General features: G+C 36.8%; 1 protein-coding gene across 1 annotated transcript in view; it reads right to left on the reverse strand.

Annotated features, from left to right (window-relative positions):
* LOC109050039 (arf-GAP with GTPase, ANK repeat and PH domain-containing protein 3-like) overlaps positions 1-16,527 on the reverse strand; it is a 95,385-nt gene that overhangs the window by 24,058 nt on the left and 54,800 nt on the right. The window contains 2 exon segments of the mRNA XM_042751868.1: positions 5,454-5,615; positions 15,126-15,278. Coding sequence (XP_042607802.1) covers positions 5,454-5,615; positions 15,126-15,278 — 315 coding nt within the window.

The raw sequence follows: 16,527 nt of genomic DNA on the forward strand, positions 1-16,527 counted from the left end.
GAGTTTTAAATTGTTTAACATTTGTTGGTTGTTTCCATACCTTTATATGCATTATTTTATATAACCAATGACTTTTCTCTTATTCTAAAATAAGGAAAATGTCCCAAACATGTGACTTTAGAGAAGGTCTCCGAAAATAAAAGTGAAAATGCACTGTATTAAAGGAAAAACTAAAGCATTGTATCTACAAAAATTACCCAAAGACTCTTGAGTTCTGTTGATATAAAATGTGCAATAACACAAGCTCCCAATCAGCCACTGGTGCTCAGAAATTAGCAGTAATGAGTCGGAGCAGAGCAGGTTCTGCCCGACTACATCCAGTTAAAATCCAATCTGAGGGACTGGAGGCAAAGAGGGCAGAAACAACTTACCTTAATTAATACGCTACAATAAAAGAAATAAAGCAGCATCTAAAACCACAGTCTTTCTCTACTCCTCTCCTCCTGGCTCTTGCGATCTTTCATTCATGTTTCTATTCACACCGCATTCACACTCAGACACACAATTTACACTACCATTACAAAGGTTAAGGGTTGGTAAGAATTAAAAAAAAAAAAAATTGAAGTCTTGTATCCTCAGATAGTCTTCATTTACTTGATTAAAAATACAGTAAAAACAGGAATATTGTGAAATATTTTTTATAATTTTAAAATAACTGTTTTCTATTTTTATATATGTTAAAATGTTATTTATTCTTGTGATGCAAAGTTGAATTTTCAGCATCATTACTCTAGTCTTCAGTGTCACGTGATCCTTCAGAAATCATTTTGATATGCTAACTTTATGCTCGAGAAACATTTCTTCTTATTATCAATGTTGAAAACTGCAATCTTTTCATAAATAAAAATGTCTTTAATGTCAATTGCTTAAAAACAGTATTCATTTCTGGGACTTGACTGCATTCATCAGGAATAAAGCATTTTTTTCTTTTGAATAATATGTACTTCTAAATCATGCACAATAAGACCAATAACATTTATTGAAACTAGTGGTTGACCGATATTGTTTTTTGACAGCCGATGCTGATGCCAATATCTTGGCTAGCCAATATAAAGCCGATATATATTTTATTTTATTTTTTTTATATATTTTTTATATTATATATATATTTTTTTTTTTATATTTAAGAAATTTGAAATTATTTGACAATGGATTCAAAAATAAATGTGTAAAATAAACATACTTGTACTTTAGATGACAAAGTATTTTTCACAAATAAATAAATATTTAATAAAAATATAATTAAAAAGGAAGTAAACACTGTAACCAACAGGGCACTCAGTATTCTGGGAAGTTTGCATTGAGAATCATATTTTTCAAATAAAGCCAGGCTAACACTCATTTTACATACAGCACACAGAGAAAATGACACAAAATCGAGAAAATCGTGCTATAAAACGATTTAGAAATTGCACATGCTCAAATCGTGATTTTATGACGATTTCGATTAATCGCACAGCCCTAGACCATGCTGGATAAAAACGCACACTTCACAAGATCTCACAGCTGGATTCCACTAAGTTTGCAAGGTTTGTGAAATTAAATATTTATTAGCCATTCAAATATTTGTTTAAATTATATAAATGCGTATTTGGTTAAGGCAGATGGCAAACGAGAAAGTATTATAATGTTTGCCTTTCTATTAAAGCAACTGTTATAATACTTTTTGTATACATTAATTCCTTTGTTTAGAGGGAGAATGTGAGCACTGTGTGCACAGGCGCAGCCTTTCTCTGCACCGTCAAAATAAAAGTCCCACCTCAAACATATCGGCCAAGCAGAAAAATGTATCAGCCGATGCCGCTATTTGAAAAATGCCAAATATCTGCCAATATATCGGCCTTGGCGATATATCGGTCGACCACTAATTGAAACACTAACTAGGGTCAATTTTGGTCTTTAATTTGAGATCCGTTCCAGCAACCCGAAATGCCCCCCCCACCAAATACAAAAAATAAAAAAATCAAAGCAAATTAGCACAGAAAGCGAGAATGAAGAAGAGGAAAACTAATTGTGCATCCCATCTAATGGAGGCTATCGTAGCCCTCTGGGTCAAATGCCTGCTCCAGTACCACATCTGGACTTGCCAGTGTGACCCGATTGCTATTCTGTCAGAGCACACAGCCATGCAACCACAAATCCATCACATCGGAGGCGTGCAAAGCCGAGAGGGGTTTAAGTCAAGGTGTGTGTGCGTGTATGTTGCTTTACAAACTCCAATTGGTGACAATCTTGAAACCCACATATGTGCGCTAGTACACTAAACAGGTCTGGGCCTATAGAGATGCTAGCTGGTGTCTAAGAATTAACGGGCAGCTGGGAGGAACCAGACCTGCCTGTGCCATCTGTAAATGTCAGCGGCAGCGTTTGCTCATTTTACACATCATTAAAGGCAATATTCCTAACCTGTATTAGAGCAATCAGCACGCGCCCATTACTGACACGGGCCTGGGGGGATACGGGCCAAACACTGAGGAGGCGAGAACGCACTCACCGTCTCCATCAGATGCACACACAGTGTAAACAATAACACCCCTTACATACACACACACGGCACTTCAGACAATGAACTGGAGGTAAATGCAAAATAAACACACCCCAACAATGATCTGATGCATGTGAATGTACAAATATATACAGTACATGCAGTCGCATTTATCTTCTTTACAAGGTCTAACAGAGGCACAGGGCTTCAGGGAACCAACACAATCGGTCCAAAAACACATGAAGCTTCATTTGCTGCCGGCTGTCTGGAAGCTGGGCAAGTGTATTTATCAGCCTGGAGGATCAAAACAAGTAATGCCACCTGGACATCATTATATCAGTATAAAAACTAAGTATAAAAAAAAGAAAAAAGGATAGTACTAAATACTTTATACTTAGAGCAAAAGTGAATCAGGAAACTGATGAAATGATTGGAAGATCGTATTGCTTATTTTATATACTGATTATTTATATGTTCTAATGTCTGATTATTGATATGCAGAACCAATAATAGATTAAATATTTAATAAATACATTAAATACATACAAAAAGATCATTTTAAATATATATAACACATAATAATAATATAATAAATGAGATTTTATAATGAATATTTTAAAAAGTATTTAAAATTGTGTAAGTTTAAATATGTACACACCAAAAATTACAATAATAATGATTAGATTAAATATTTCAAAAACATAAAATGTAATAATAATTTTAAATATATATAAAAACAAATCAAATAAAAATAATAATTGTTACTATTAATAAGAAAAATAACAATAATAATGAGATAAAATATTTTGTTTTTAAATATTAGCTTTAAATATTTAAACATGAATAATTTAATAGCTAAATTAAAATGTAATAGTGGTAATAGCTGGTACTACTACTGCAGTATATATTTAAAAAATTACTAGTAACTCCTACTGGTAATAATACATATTACTTTTTATATTTAAATGTAATTATTTAATTATTACATTTTAATATGTTTAAATATGTTAAGCTAATGCTTGTTATTTAAAAACTTGACTCATTTTTTTTTACTCCAAAAACTACATTTGTGATCCAAATTTTAAAAACTATACATTCAGTTCAGTCTAATTTAATGTTATATTTTATTTTCTTTGCTATAAAAGAAGAATTGCAAGTGTGCAATGAGAATGCAGCCTTATTTGTTAACTACATATAAAAAATAAATAGATTTGTAGAAACCGCATGTTTCCTATAGAAGACTACTATAAGCCCAGATTAATCAAGCTCCAGAATGGCAGAGCAAATCACTTTCCTGTACAGGAGCGAAGATAAAGGGATGGTCACAAAGGCATTAAAGCACCAGGAAACCTGGATCGCCTTTTCAACACCTGAGATGTTCATTATACCGCCGTACATCCAGCGGGAATGGAGGAGATGCTCCACTGAAGCTGTTCAAATGGAGACACTCTGCATGTAGAGGAATTAAAGGCCTGTTTACAGTTGGATTAAACTCAAACTCAGGGTCGAAACAGTTCAAATGGTCAAGGCCTGCTTGAATCAAAAGAATCAGCACTGAAATGAACTGATTCACTAAAATGAATCGGACTTCATTTAGTTGTCTAAGCATGTCTTAATTGTGGACGTTCACGTAAAACCATCAGCTGCTCGAGACTATTTCTCCTGGACACTTCCCAGAGACGTTCGCTCACAAAGCAAAGCACGAAAAAGTTGCCTCACCTTCTTCGAGAGCGACAGCACATTTGATTTATGATGCTTCACAACAGCTAAAATTCGATTTCTGCCAGCATTCGCCGCTTCTGATTGCCCCGTAAATGAGATAAACTGATAGCAATTTATTCAAGGATCCAAGCGCCCCCTCCCATCTCTCCCACTCCTCTGCCTTCAGCAGATACTACTTGCTCCATGTGAGTGATTCTCATACTTAAGCAATATGTCTGTATTCTGCATGCACTCACTAGAACAGACAAGCGCGCACTAATAGAACCTTTCAAGCTGTACAGGGGCAAAAACGACGACGTTCATGATGGAAATTGCGTCCGCACACACATACAGCCGCTGTTATTCTGCCAGATGACCAAGCAAAGCTTTAGAAAATCAGAGGTTAGCCCTCGTACTCTTGAGGAACTGTCTGCGTAATGAGACAGAACGAGCATTAAGAACGTCTTTAACTCCTGCTGCAATGGGAAATGACCACGTTTGTGATCCCTTGAGCTTTTAATGTCATCCATACACATTTAAAACTAATAAAACAGTCACAATAGTGGCGCTGGATCATTTGAGGTGATTTTAGCTCATGTAAAAACACAATTAAACTTGATCCTGGTCGCATTTAAATAGCTGAAACGGATGAAAATGAAACAAAAATCCTTCTTCAAACCCTAAATGTTGACAGAATCTGTCTTTAGTGCTTGATTGTGGACTTTTTGTGTGACTTCAAAGATGCACATTGGCTAAATGTGGATTTATTAAATAGTGTTTCAAAAAAACCCAACAATTTTATTAGGAAGCGTCTGTGTCATCATCATTGATGGACGGTGTCCATCTAGTTGATGGATTTTGCCTATTGGCAACAAAACAGCCTGAGGGAAGCACTTTTGTTTCCTCAATAACAACCAATTAGGAGACTGTATTTGTCATTGGGACGGGCAATAAAACCCAAGTGGCACCGTCTTCACGACACATCATCTGTGTTGTACGTGCCACAAAACAATGGATCAACAATGAAGATTTCTAATTCAGAAAAAGATTTAATTATTTTATTAGCCACAGGCCAGTTGGACTTCTTTATATGAGAGCATTTTGTACCTTAAACAAGCCTACGAATACTAAAACTGTTCCTGATATCCAATAAACTACTGGTGTTTGTGTTATTTTGTTACAAATGGGACAGTGAGATATAGATGATATAGTAAATGGTAATTTTTTGGTACAAATAACAAACTTGTACAGTTTTGCATCCCTTTACCTTCATTCCCTGCAGAAAGGCCGTCCGGTTTGGTGATGCCTGTGCTTTTTTTCCGTCTGTGTTTCTTGCGGTTGGCATGAGGTGATGGTGGAGGCTCAAGTTTGGGACTGGTGGCGCTGCTCATGCCAGGGGCGGAGCTGAGAGGATCTGACATCCCATTGGCTGAAGGAAAGAAAACAGACATGAAGTTCAACCAAAGATGACAAAACCTGAAATCCTAAAACTAGCATTAACAGGGGAATATCGATCTGTCCGCTTACACTCCAGAAGCAAATAATGCACGTATCTGATTAATATCAGTGACCTGAATACTGCACGCTGATTCGCAAAAATGGACATATTGGGTTCTGTTCCTTAACAAAAAGGGCGCTTGTCGGTTTCTGCTGTAAAACGTGAACTCACAATGCCTTGACAGCGGACAATACTGACTTTTGTGTTTAGGGTTCAGAACGTTCTATATGTGGAGAATAGCGCATGGCAGTCTTTTTTTTTTAACGTGGCGTTTATCGGTTTTTGCAAATGAACTCATATACACACACACAACAATAAAAAAAAAACCAAAAACGTTTTGCTTCCTAGCACAACTGATGATCTTATGTTAATAAACATCTCCTAAACAGGTTAAATTTTAAAGTTTTCCTTAATTTTGGTAACCCTGGTTACCCACTTCCACCACATTTTACAGTACAAGTGAAGATCCACAACCACAGAGAAAATAAAAGCTGGGCCACACCTCTGTTTCTCCTCTATTAGCTTGACGAGAAGGGGACGTGCACGTTAGTAACAAATGATGATTTGGTGTTGCCCGAGGACCGGCGCTGTAATGGGAGACGCCACATGAGCATCCGAGAGGTTGGGTTGGGCGTAAGGTACAGAAGTGATATTAACCTGCCGCTCCACGCTAGTGTGTTTCTGTGACGCGGTAAGAAAAGGGGGTGTCAGTAGGGAAGCCACGGCCATCTTTCTGAGCCTCATGACACTTCCACATCATTTTTGGGTGCCCTCGGGACACTATTACCCACAACCCCCCGACCAGCCCAGGGGCAGAGGGGCCCGGCAAAGTGGACCCCATATTGTTAGCGGCCCTCAGAAACACACTCACACACACAGTGTGTCAGATGCGGGCAGCCTCCTCCATTGTCTTGGCATCAAAAGCTCATTGTAGTGTTGCAAACTCCATTCATCTCTACAGGCCTGGGGTGTATAAGAGTGTGCGTGTGCAAATGTGTGTGTGTGTGTGCCACGACGCTTGGGTCTGGGAGTGTCTGAAACCCGCGGAGCTAAATAACGCATATTCTAATGGCACCAACAACCATTAGCCTGTGTAGAACATTAGGCGTAATTTGGGGGTTTACCTTGAGGGATCACTGGGCTAGCATGCTCTTTAAAGAGAGAGAGATGGAGGCGGCGCAGGGGGTACAGGACAATAAACTACAGCCACGCGATCCGCCGTAGGCACCGAATACTTTAGCATCTAGCTAATGCTACCTTTAACACTTCGGTTTCCCTGCGACAGTTCCGTACGGTGACCGTTTCATATGGTAAACCGACACAATTTGTTGTTTTATTGATAAGACGCGGTTAATAATTATGATTGAGGCGTTTAATAAGAACAGCTTGATAATGAATAAATGATGAAGTGGAGGATTACTCAAATGCACTGTGGGATTTGAGCTTAATTACACATGGCAAGAGACAAATTAGAGGGTTTAACAATTAGCCTTGTTACACAATTACGATAATTCTCAATCAATATTGTTGCTTTATCTTTATCAAAGACATGCAAGAAAGATTCGTCCTAATGATAATGTTACTGTGGTATCTGGATAATATACATGTAAATGTATAAATGTTTTTGTAAATTAATTTCTTTAATCATGTCAAGAATATGGGTTTAAATTTATACATTCATATTTTAATTCATAAGGTAAAGAGTTATCAAGGCACTTTTCCCCATTTCAATCAATAACTGTAAATGACTAACCAGTGAATTTTGAATACATGTCGATACATATTTGTGCAAGATACACAAAAAAAAAAAAAAAATATATATATATAAACATTTATTTCATTATTAAAGACGCTACCCATGAATAATTGTATATTATTTTAATATTTATAAAATTTAATAATTAAATTATATTACATTTAATTAAAAATATATCAAAATAAATTTAAAAATTCATATAAAATGATTGTCTGACTAACTTAAAATAAAAATGTAATGCATTTTTATTAATCAAAGATACTACCTACAATAATTTTGTATTATAATATTTAAATATTATTTATTTATAGTATCTAAATAAATTAAAATGTACTATCATTGGACATTATTAAATTAGTATAAATGCACTGCAGTATAAAAAAAACAAAAAAAAAACAAAAACAAAAAACAAACCTCAGTTGTGCTCATAAGTGCTAGCACAAAACCCTCACTTAAGGCCTCTTTCTTTTCCCAAGATCACCGTGTTTACCATGAGTGCCGTTTAGGCTCTACAAAGCAGATATAGTGATATGAGCTCGCTGGAAACACGGCAGGTTGGCAGTTGATGCTTCATCACTGACTCTGTGTTCACCATTGATATTCATGACTTTAAGAGTCTGCTCTCCCTCCCGCGTATGAATGGCGGAGCGGCGCTCCCAGCTGCCACACACGTTGTGGCAGGGACGCGAACGTCTGTTTCAATTTCTACACTCCTCTTCCCAACAGCCCCCCTGGGACCAATCATTAGCTACAGCAGACAGCTGGGGGTAGAGGGCTTCTGAGAATACTGTTCACACACTACACACATGCAGAAGCTTTCGCATATACAAGCACACAAACACACACACTCTCAGTGAAGAGCGCCCATCTCCGGCTGTGACAGCATTGGCATTGTGTGTGTAGGTTGAGGTTAACAGTGAAGGGCTGCCCTTGTCAGATCAACCATCTGAACCTCTGTTTACAGAGTCATCATTAAACCAAAAAGTACCATGGTACAGCGATAGACGGTTACAAATGACGTGGTGCTTTGACTTAAGCCCCATTCACACAAAGAGGGATAACTGTAAAGATAACGATATTAACGTCCACACCAGAGGCCGATATCGTCCGTTTATTCTAAGCACATGCTCGTCTGCCATTTTAAATTCTGATGTTTTTTTTTGTATGTTGGATTCTGATTGGGTGTTTTTGTATTATTTATAACATTTATTTAATAGACATGGTACCATAATAATGTTTGTTGAGACTTAGGACCAGTAAAATAATTATTTATACTAGGGGTGTTCTGTTTGATTGGCTACCGATCACCATCGGCCGATAATCCGATAATATAAAATGATTTTCTCATGTACCGCACATGGACTGCCTACGCACTGCAGACAGAGTATGTGTGAACCTGGTGTAAAAGGCCACCTCACATACAGCTCATGAAATCGGGCTTGTGCTGTGCAAGCTATTGCGCAACAATTGCATGATTGTCAAAACAAAAACGCAGTGCATGAACAAATATTTAGGTGAGATAAATATATATTTTTGAAAAATGTCTAAAAATATATATATAAAACATAAAACAAACACATATAATACGAAGCATGTCAGATCCACGTCATGTTCAGCAGCGGCAGCTCTTAAAGTAATAGCAGCCAAAAAACGTAATAGCCCAGCTGCTGTGATGTCTATTAATCAAAGACCATAGAAAAAAAAGAGGAAATCAATAACTTTTGAAGCTTTAAGGATTCATCTATATTTAATTTATACTTTTAATTTTTTTTTAAAAATTTTTTAAAGCATAATAAATGTTAAAATTGATAGCTCTCATTTTTATTGTAATGCTGAATGGCTAAAATCAATGATTAAAAAAAATCTATTTCATACAGACATCAGTAGTACTGGTATCAGTGATACTTGCCTTCAGTCATAAAAAAGATGCAACTAAATAAATAATAAAAAAAACACTATATTTATGTTATTTCTACATTAATTTTGAAGATTGCATGTGAAATTATTGCAATATAAAAGTATATTTAAACTTTAATGTTAGGTGAGATTAATAGTGAATAATTTCAGAGAAATGTGCGATTAATTTTATATATATATATATATGCCAGCATGCTAAATAAAATACAGATATAGTCTATATATTTTAACTGGTTTATACTTAAAACAAGCGAATAAGCAAAAATGAACTTTATTAAGACACAGTCTTTGAAAACAAGTATTAATCTTCTGCAGTGTTGCTACATGTAAATGTATTTTACCTGGAAAACAAGTCAGAAACTTAAGAAGTGAGGTGAGGTAAGTTTAAGTGTGCAAGGGACCTGAATGCATTTACAGCCTAATCTCAGTTTAGCTGGAGCCGCTATTCAGGCAGCAGTAGGAAATAAGGTGGTCAGCTAACCTGCGATTAACGAGCGTTAGCGTCCCTGTGGGAAACAGCACTTTACACTGCGGATCTGGAGACGAGGGCTGTGGGTGAGCCAGGAAAGATTGGAGGGTGTGAACAAAGAACATTAACTCATTTCTTAATAGCTCTCAATTTTTTCTTCCAGCATACGTGAGGAGAAACTTCGATTTCTCGCAGCCGCTAATTTGAGAGCTAGCGGTGCGGACGGTAATTTTGCGAGGAAGACGATGACACCCCCCTCCCTCCACTCCTACCCCTTGACACGGCAGCCGTGTGAGCAGCCCCCGTCTGTAATCAATGCCAATGGCTGCAATTAATGCTGAGAAAAGTGTGCAGAACACAATCACTACTTCCTTCTTATTATTGTCAATTAGAAAGCGCTAATCAAGGCATGGGCAGCACACGTCGCTGCTCTCTCCAAACGAAATGTCAAACTTCATTACAGCCGAGAGCGGGAATCATACTCCCTACGCTTGCTGCCTCCTCCAGCTCCGCGGGGGAGACGTCTTCTCTGCCTCTAACCACAGCAGACTTCAGATTAGCGCCACACCGCTAGACTAGCTCAGCTGCTGCATGCTAATCTACAGGCTAACCGAATGTAGCCTAAAAGCAGTTCGTCACACTTTATTGTGATAATTCCAATATTATGACAATTCAATGCATAAAATGATAAGCAGGGGGGAAAAATCCAGAAAACTGCAATAAATGTGTACATAAGCATTCTATCCATAAAATGATTAACAGAACAAGAAAATCACCTAGCAACTCCTTAGCAATTGCTTAGCAACATACTAACAACAAATCAGAATGAATGTGAATATGAAGATTCTATGCATACAATGAGCAACACATAAGAAATCTACCTAGCATCCACCCGGAACACCCTAGCAACCATCCAGAAGACCCTAGCAACTACATAGCAATATATTAACTACTAATAAGAACAAATCCATAAATAATGATTTTAGGCATACAACGATCAGCCGAGCAAGAAAAATACCTAGCAACCATCAGAACACCCTAGCAACTGCATAGCAACATGCTAGCAACCAACTAGAACAAATGTGTAGACAACTACCAAGCAACCACCTAGAACACCTTAGCAACACCCAACAAACCATCCAAAACACCCTAGCAACTGCATAGCAACATGCTAGCAACCAACCAGAACAAACATGTAGACAACTACCTAGCATCCACCTTAAACACCTTAGCAACACCCAACCAACCATCCAAAACACCCTAGCAACTGCATAGCAACATGCTAGCAACCAACCAGAACAAATGTGGAATGCATTTATTAATCAACAGAGTATAAAAACTACATAGCAACCACCAGAACACCTTAACAACACCCTGGTTACCACCTTGAACACCCTAGCAACACCTTGTTAACAACCTTGAACACCCTTGCAACTGCATTTTCAGAAAATGTAAAAACCCAGTTCCTTTCTAAAACTGTACAAAACAAAGCACTAGAGAAGTACACAAGGTAATTAAGAGATGTCTGATACATGCTGAAAATACAATTCCAAAACACACACACACACACACACACGCACACTGCAGACACTCTCTAGCATGTGCAGCACAGATATAACTAAGAGCAGAGTGCAGATTTAATCAGAAGGATCAGTATTCAGAGGCTGTAGCTTGGAGAGAGAACAACACTCACATCATATGGAAATAGTTACTGTTTGAGAAGATTATCAATCTACCGCTGCTCATCTCAACAGTCCTGATCTGCTGGTTGACCTTCAACCCTTGACAAGGATAATGGCATGACTGGGGCTTGCTTAAGATCTGTTTAACACCTAAATAGTCATCAAAGGTGAATTTGCGTAAAACATTCCTGATGACACGCAGTTGCAGACACATGTAACTCCAGCATGACTTTCTGTTTTCAATGGGACACAAAAGATAATTTTCTTCCATGCAATGAAAGTCAATGATGTGTAATGTTTTGTATTGTATAGATAAAAATGTTTGTATCTTCTTTTGTACAATACAGCTCAAAAGTTTGGGGTCAGTAAGATTTTGTTATGAAAGAAATTAATACTTGTGTTCGGCAAGGATGCATTAAATTTATCAAAAGAGATTTAAATATTACAAAAATTTCTATCTCAAAAAAAATTGCTTTTTTTTAAAAACTTTCTATTTATCAAAGAATCCTGAAAACAAAAATATGAAGCAGCAAAACTGTTTTCAACATTGATAATGATCAGAAATGTTTCTCGAGCAGCAAATCAGCATATTAAAAGGATGTCTGAAAGACTGGAGTAAATTCAACTTTGCATCACAGGAATAAATTAAATTATGAATTATATTAAAATAGAAAAGAGTACTTTTAAATTCTAATAATATTTTGCATATTATAAGACAATTTACTGAATTTCTAATCAAATTAATGCAGCTTTGGTGAGCAAAAGCAACCCTAAACTTTTGAAAAGTAGTTTACATCTCTAAATTATAAAAATAAGCCAATATATTGATACTGGAAAATTAATTGTGCATGCTTATTTTTTCTATTTTTACACTTAGATTTCCGTCATTGAATGCATAATTTTTTTTTTTTTTAAAACACTAAATATATTTAGTTAAATGTAATTCATCAATTACATTTTGTATACTGTAAATTTTAATTTTCCTGATTCTGATTCACTTGTAGCATTTAAATAGATTTTTAATAATTTTGTGTGTGTGTGTGTTATTTATTTATTTAGACAAAACAGCATAGAATCAGCCATTTGTTGTTTATTTGCCAAAGTATGAACATAATTACTGGCTGATCAGTATCTGACATTAAAATAAGCAGTTAAATATCGGTGTGACCTACTTACTAGTCAACTAGTCAGTTGTTGAACTAGTTCAGCATGCATATCTAACCACACCCCAACGCACATCACATGAACGCAAGAACAACGACAAAACAGAAAAGAAAACGTGCAGTCTTCCACCCAACAAATGAGGTTTTCTCTATGAGGTTTTATGTGGATTTTATATATGTGTTTTTTTTTAGGTGTTCTCTTTTATAAGATTTTATTTTTTAAATTATGTTATGTAAATTTTTAATTGTAAAGCTATAATACTCTCAGTAAACGCAGGTGGGTAGAGGGTCATAGAGAAAATGCATCCACCAAATCCTGATACAGCTAAAAGTCTGAGTATGTGTGCTTGTGTGTGACAATAACTATTTTACACCAGGGCCTAATGAAGTGCTTTGTCACACACACACACACACACACACACACACACACACACACACACACACACACACACACACACACACACACACACACACACACACACACACACACGCAGCTCATTCTGTGGCTATGGCCGCTTTGAGTAATTCTGCTTTAGGATGTGGAGCTGATGGGTGTAGACGGGGGGCCGATGGCGGAGCGGGGCTGAAATTGATTGTTCGACAAGCGGAGACGAGCAGAGAAGGGCGAGTGTTGCGCGGCGTCGTGTTCTGTCTGCGACACCACAGGGCCACACGGCGGGGCCTCCATTTTGCTCATAAAGAGCGCTCTTTAAACTAGCGGGGCCCCTGGGACCCTAACAGAAGGAGGGGGGGAGGAGAGAAAGAGAGAGAGAGGTTGAGAGACAAAAACGGAGACGGCGATAGCGCGAGGGCGGGGGGGAGAAACAGAGCAGCAGCTAATGAGAACGACAAGTGCGCAAACATGCATGGAAATGACTGTTATTCTGTTGATGTGCATTTAAGTGCTTTTTTACTGCCAGCCGACAAAGAGAGGGAAATAACCAGTGATGAATGTTGTTCCCGTAAAGCATTCATTTTCCAACGCGGGAGGGGAAAAAAATAAGTAGTGAAGACGGGGGGAAAAATGTGCAGCGTTGTTACGCCCGGCAAATATATTATTTGACTTCACTCAAGTGCACTGACAGGATGGAGAGAGAGAGAGAGAGAGAGAGAGAGGATAGGCGAAATGGAGAGACTATTTGCAGTTTGTGGTGGGACCAGAGTTGCCATTAAAAAGCTGCAATTACCAAATTATCCTGATTAGCGATTGGCTTGTTAACAGCAAAACCACTGATACAAGTAATGAACAAAAGTGCCATAGTTTCTACAGTTACTACTACTAATAGACTACTATCTTTAACTTATTAAAAACCTTCAGTTTGTCGCAAACAAAGAGCAGTTGCTGAATTATTCTGACTGGTTTAAAGTAGCGATGATCTTTTATTCCTTATTGTGTTTATTTCATATAAGTTCATCTATATCTAATTATTGGAAAGCAAAAATAATGTAGGATGGGCCTTGGGTCTATGCATCGGGTGTTGATTGGAAAAATAGAGGTAGCTGAATGAAAGCTTGCTGGGGTGGATTTTGTTCACAATTAACTTTTTTATGAACTGCGATGATGCATTTCCAGTTATTACCATTGTTAATCTAGCAGTTTCTGTATTTAATTTTTTAAAGATGTAATGTACACTACCAGTCAAAAGTTTGGGATCTGTAAGACTTAATGTTTTTGAATATCTTTTCATCACACCGTGGCTGAATTTGATAAAAAAAAAATGCAGTAAAAATTGTGAAATATTATTTGAATTTAAAATACTTTTTTTCTATCTGAATATATTTTAAAATGTAATTTATTCCTGTGATCAAAGCTGAATTTTCAGCATCATTACTCCAGTCTTCAGTGTCACATGATCCTTCAGAAATCATTCTGATATGCTCATCTGCTGCTCAAGAAACATTTCTGATTATTATCAATGTGGAAAAGCACTGCTTTCAAACTTTTGACCTGTAAATTTTTCACTCTACATTTTTCTCTTTTCTGCCCAACATAATCAATCTCTTAATATGTTTTTATTATTTTTGGAAAATCATAAAAAAACATGGAATATCATGGATTCGGCAAAGTTATATTTCTTATAGTTTCCGTTACATTGGAGTTTACACAACTATGACTAAATACTGAAAACTAACGTCCTTTGGCCAATTACCATTGTGCATTATATAGAAATGATATACTAAAAATCACAGGTATTGATGCATTCACAGCATGTTATTGTACTGGTACAACTGGTGCATAATCCCACCACCAATGACCCTGAAGTACGACCTATAATCTGCTGTAAATATTAAATTAAAATTTATATCAAAATATCAAAGCGATGCGAAAAACAACTGTCAAGAAAAAAACCTGGTTGAATTTTAAACATAACATAAATTAAAAGTTAAAAAGACTGATTTGAGAAAGAAATTAAAAAGGGAAGTGTCTGTAGTGAGGTTGGCTTTTCCTCTGACCTGCCGTGGTGCTGATAACAGCCTCACTCCACTGTTCTGCGCTGGACACAGAGAACGAGCGCTGGTGCATCCCCTCTTTACTAGTTCCCAAAGCCACGCCAGCCGCCGAGCCCCCGGACTGCAGGGAACTGCTGCTGTTAGAGTGAGGAGTGCCTGCCAGATGAGGAGAGAGAGAGATTCAGTTAGAGAGACGTTCAAATCACATTTCACAGACCTTTGTGTGTAAATTAGTGCCTTAAGTGTTTATTGTAGTATATATTAGCACCAAAAGTATATATAGTACACTCAGAAAAAAAGGTACAAAAACTGTCACTGGGGCAGTTCCCTTTGAAAGGGTACAAATATGTTATTTTTATGGTACCATTATGAACCCTTTAGGGGTAAAAAAAAGGTACAAAAGTGCCTTATTAAAATACTTTTTGAAAAGGTACTATGTCCTAGTGACAGCTTTTGTATCTTTTTTCTGGGAGTGTAATACCTTAAAGATACATATTGGTACCTGAAGTGTATAAAGTAGTACCTAAATAGTACATATTAGCACCTTTTGAAAGAGTACTGCCCCAGTGACAGCTTTTGTACCTTTTTTTTTTGTTTTATGAGCATGCACAGCATGTTGGAGGTATGGCCCAACGGTTTCCACATGTAATCCACCCATTCTCACTACTATCTTTATCAATAAAAGTGGCCAAAAACAATCATGTACCATGATTTTCCCATGTATACAAGTATTTCTGTAGCTCAAATATTAGAGAACAGCGCTAGGAACGCCAAGGTCACGGGTTCGATTCCCAGGGAATGCATGAACTGATAAAATGTATACCTTGAATACAATGCAAGTCACTTTGAGATAAATGCATCTGCTAATTTTAAACGTATACTGTACTAAATGACAACCATATTCATTCACCATGGTATTTACATGACATCACAAGTCGTTTATAATTAGCTAATCGATTTAAAGGGATAGTTCACAGTTGAGGGCAGCCATTGACTTCCACAGTATTTTTTTTCCATGCTATGGAAGTCAATGGGTACCGTCAGTGTTTGGTCACCAAAATGTCTTCTTTTGTGTTCAGGAGAAAAAAAAAAACTCGTACAGATTTGGAACAAAATGAAGGCATGTAAATGACAGAGTTATCTATCCCTTTAACAAAAAATCCACTAGTTTCTGCCAAAAAAAAAAAAAAAACCATAGTTACTTCAGTTTTTGTAAATGTAAATCATACTTTATATCACAAGTCAAAATTACCACAGTACGTGTAAAAAAATCAGCTATTACAAAAACCTGAAGCCAATCAGCAAACAATCTCAGAACCACTATTTTCCTATAGACAAGATGAGAACCATAAAGTATCAACCATATGCAGGACTAAAGAAGTAACAGTAAAGATTCTGGGAATAT

The sequence above is a fragment of the Cyprinus carpio genome, chromosome B24, assembly GCF_018340385.1.
Source record: "Cyprinus carpio isolate SPL01 chromosome B24, ASM1834038v1, whole genome shotgun sequence".
Taxonomy (NCBI): Eukaryota; Metazoa; Chordata; class Actinopteri; order Cypriniformes; family Cyprinidae; genus Cyprinus; species Cyprinus carpio.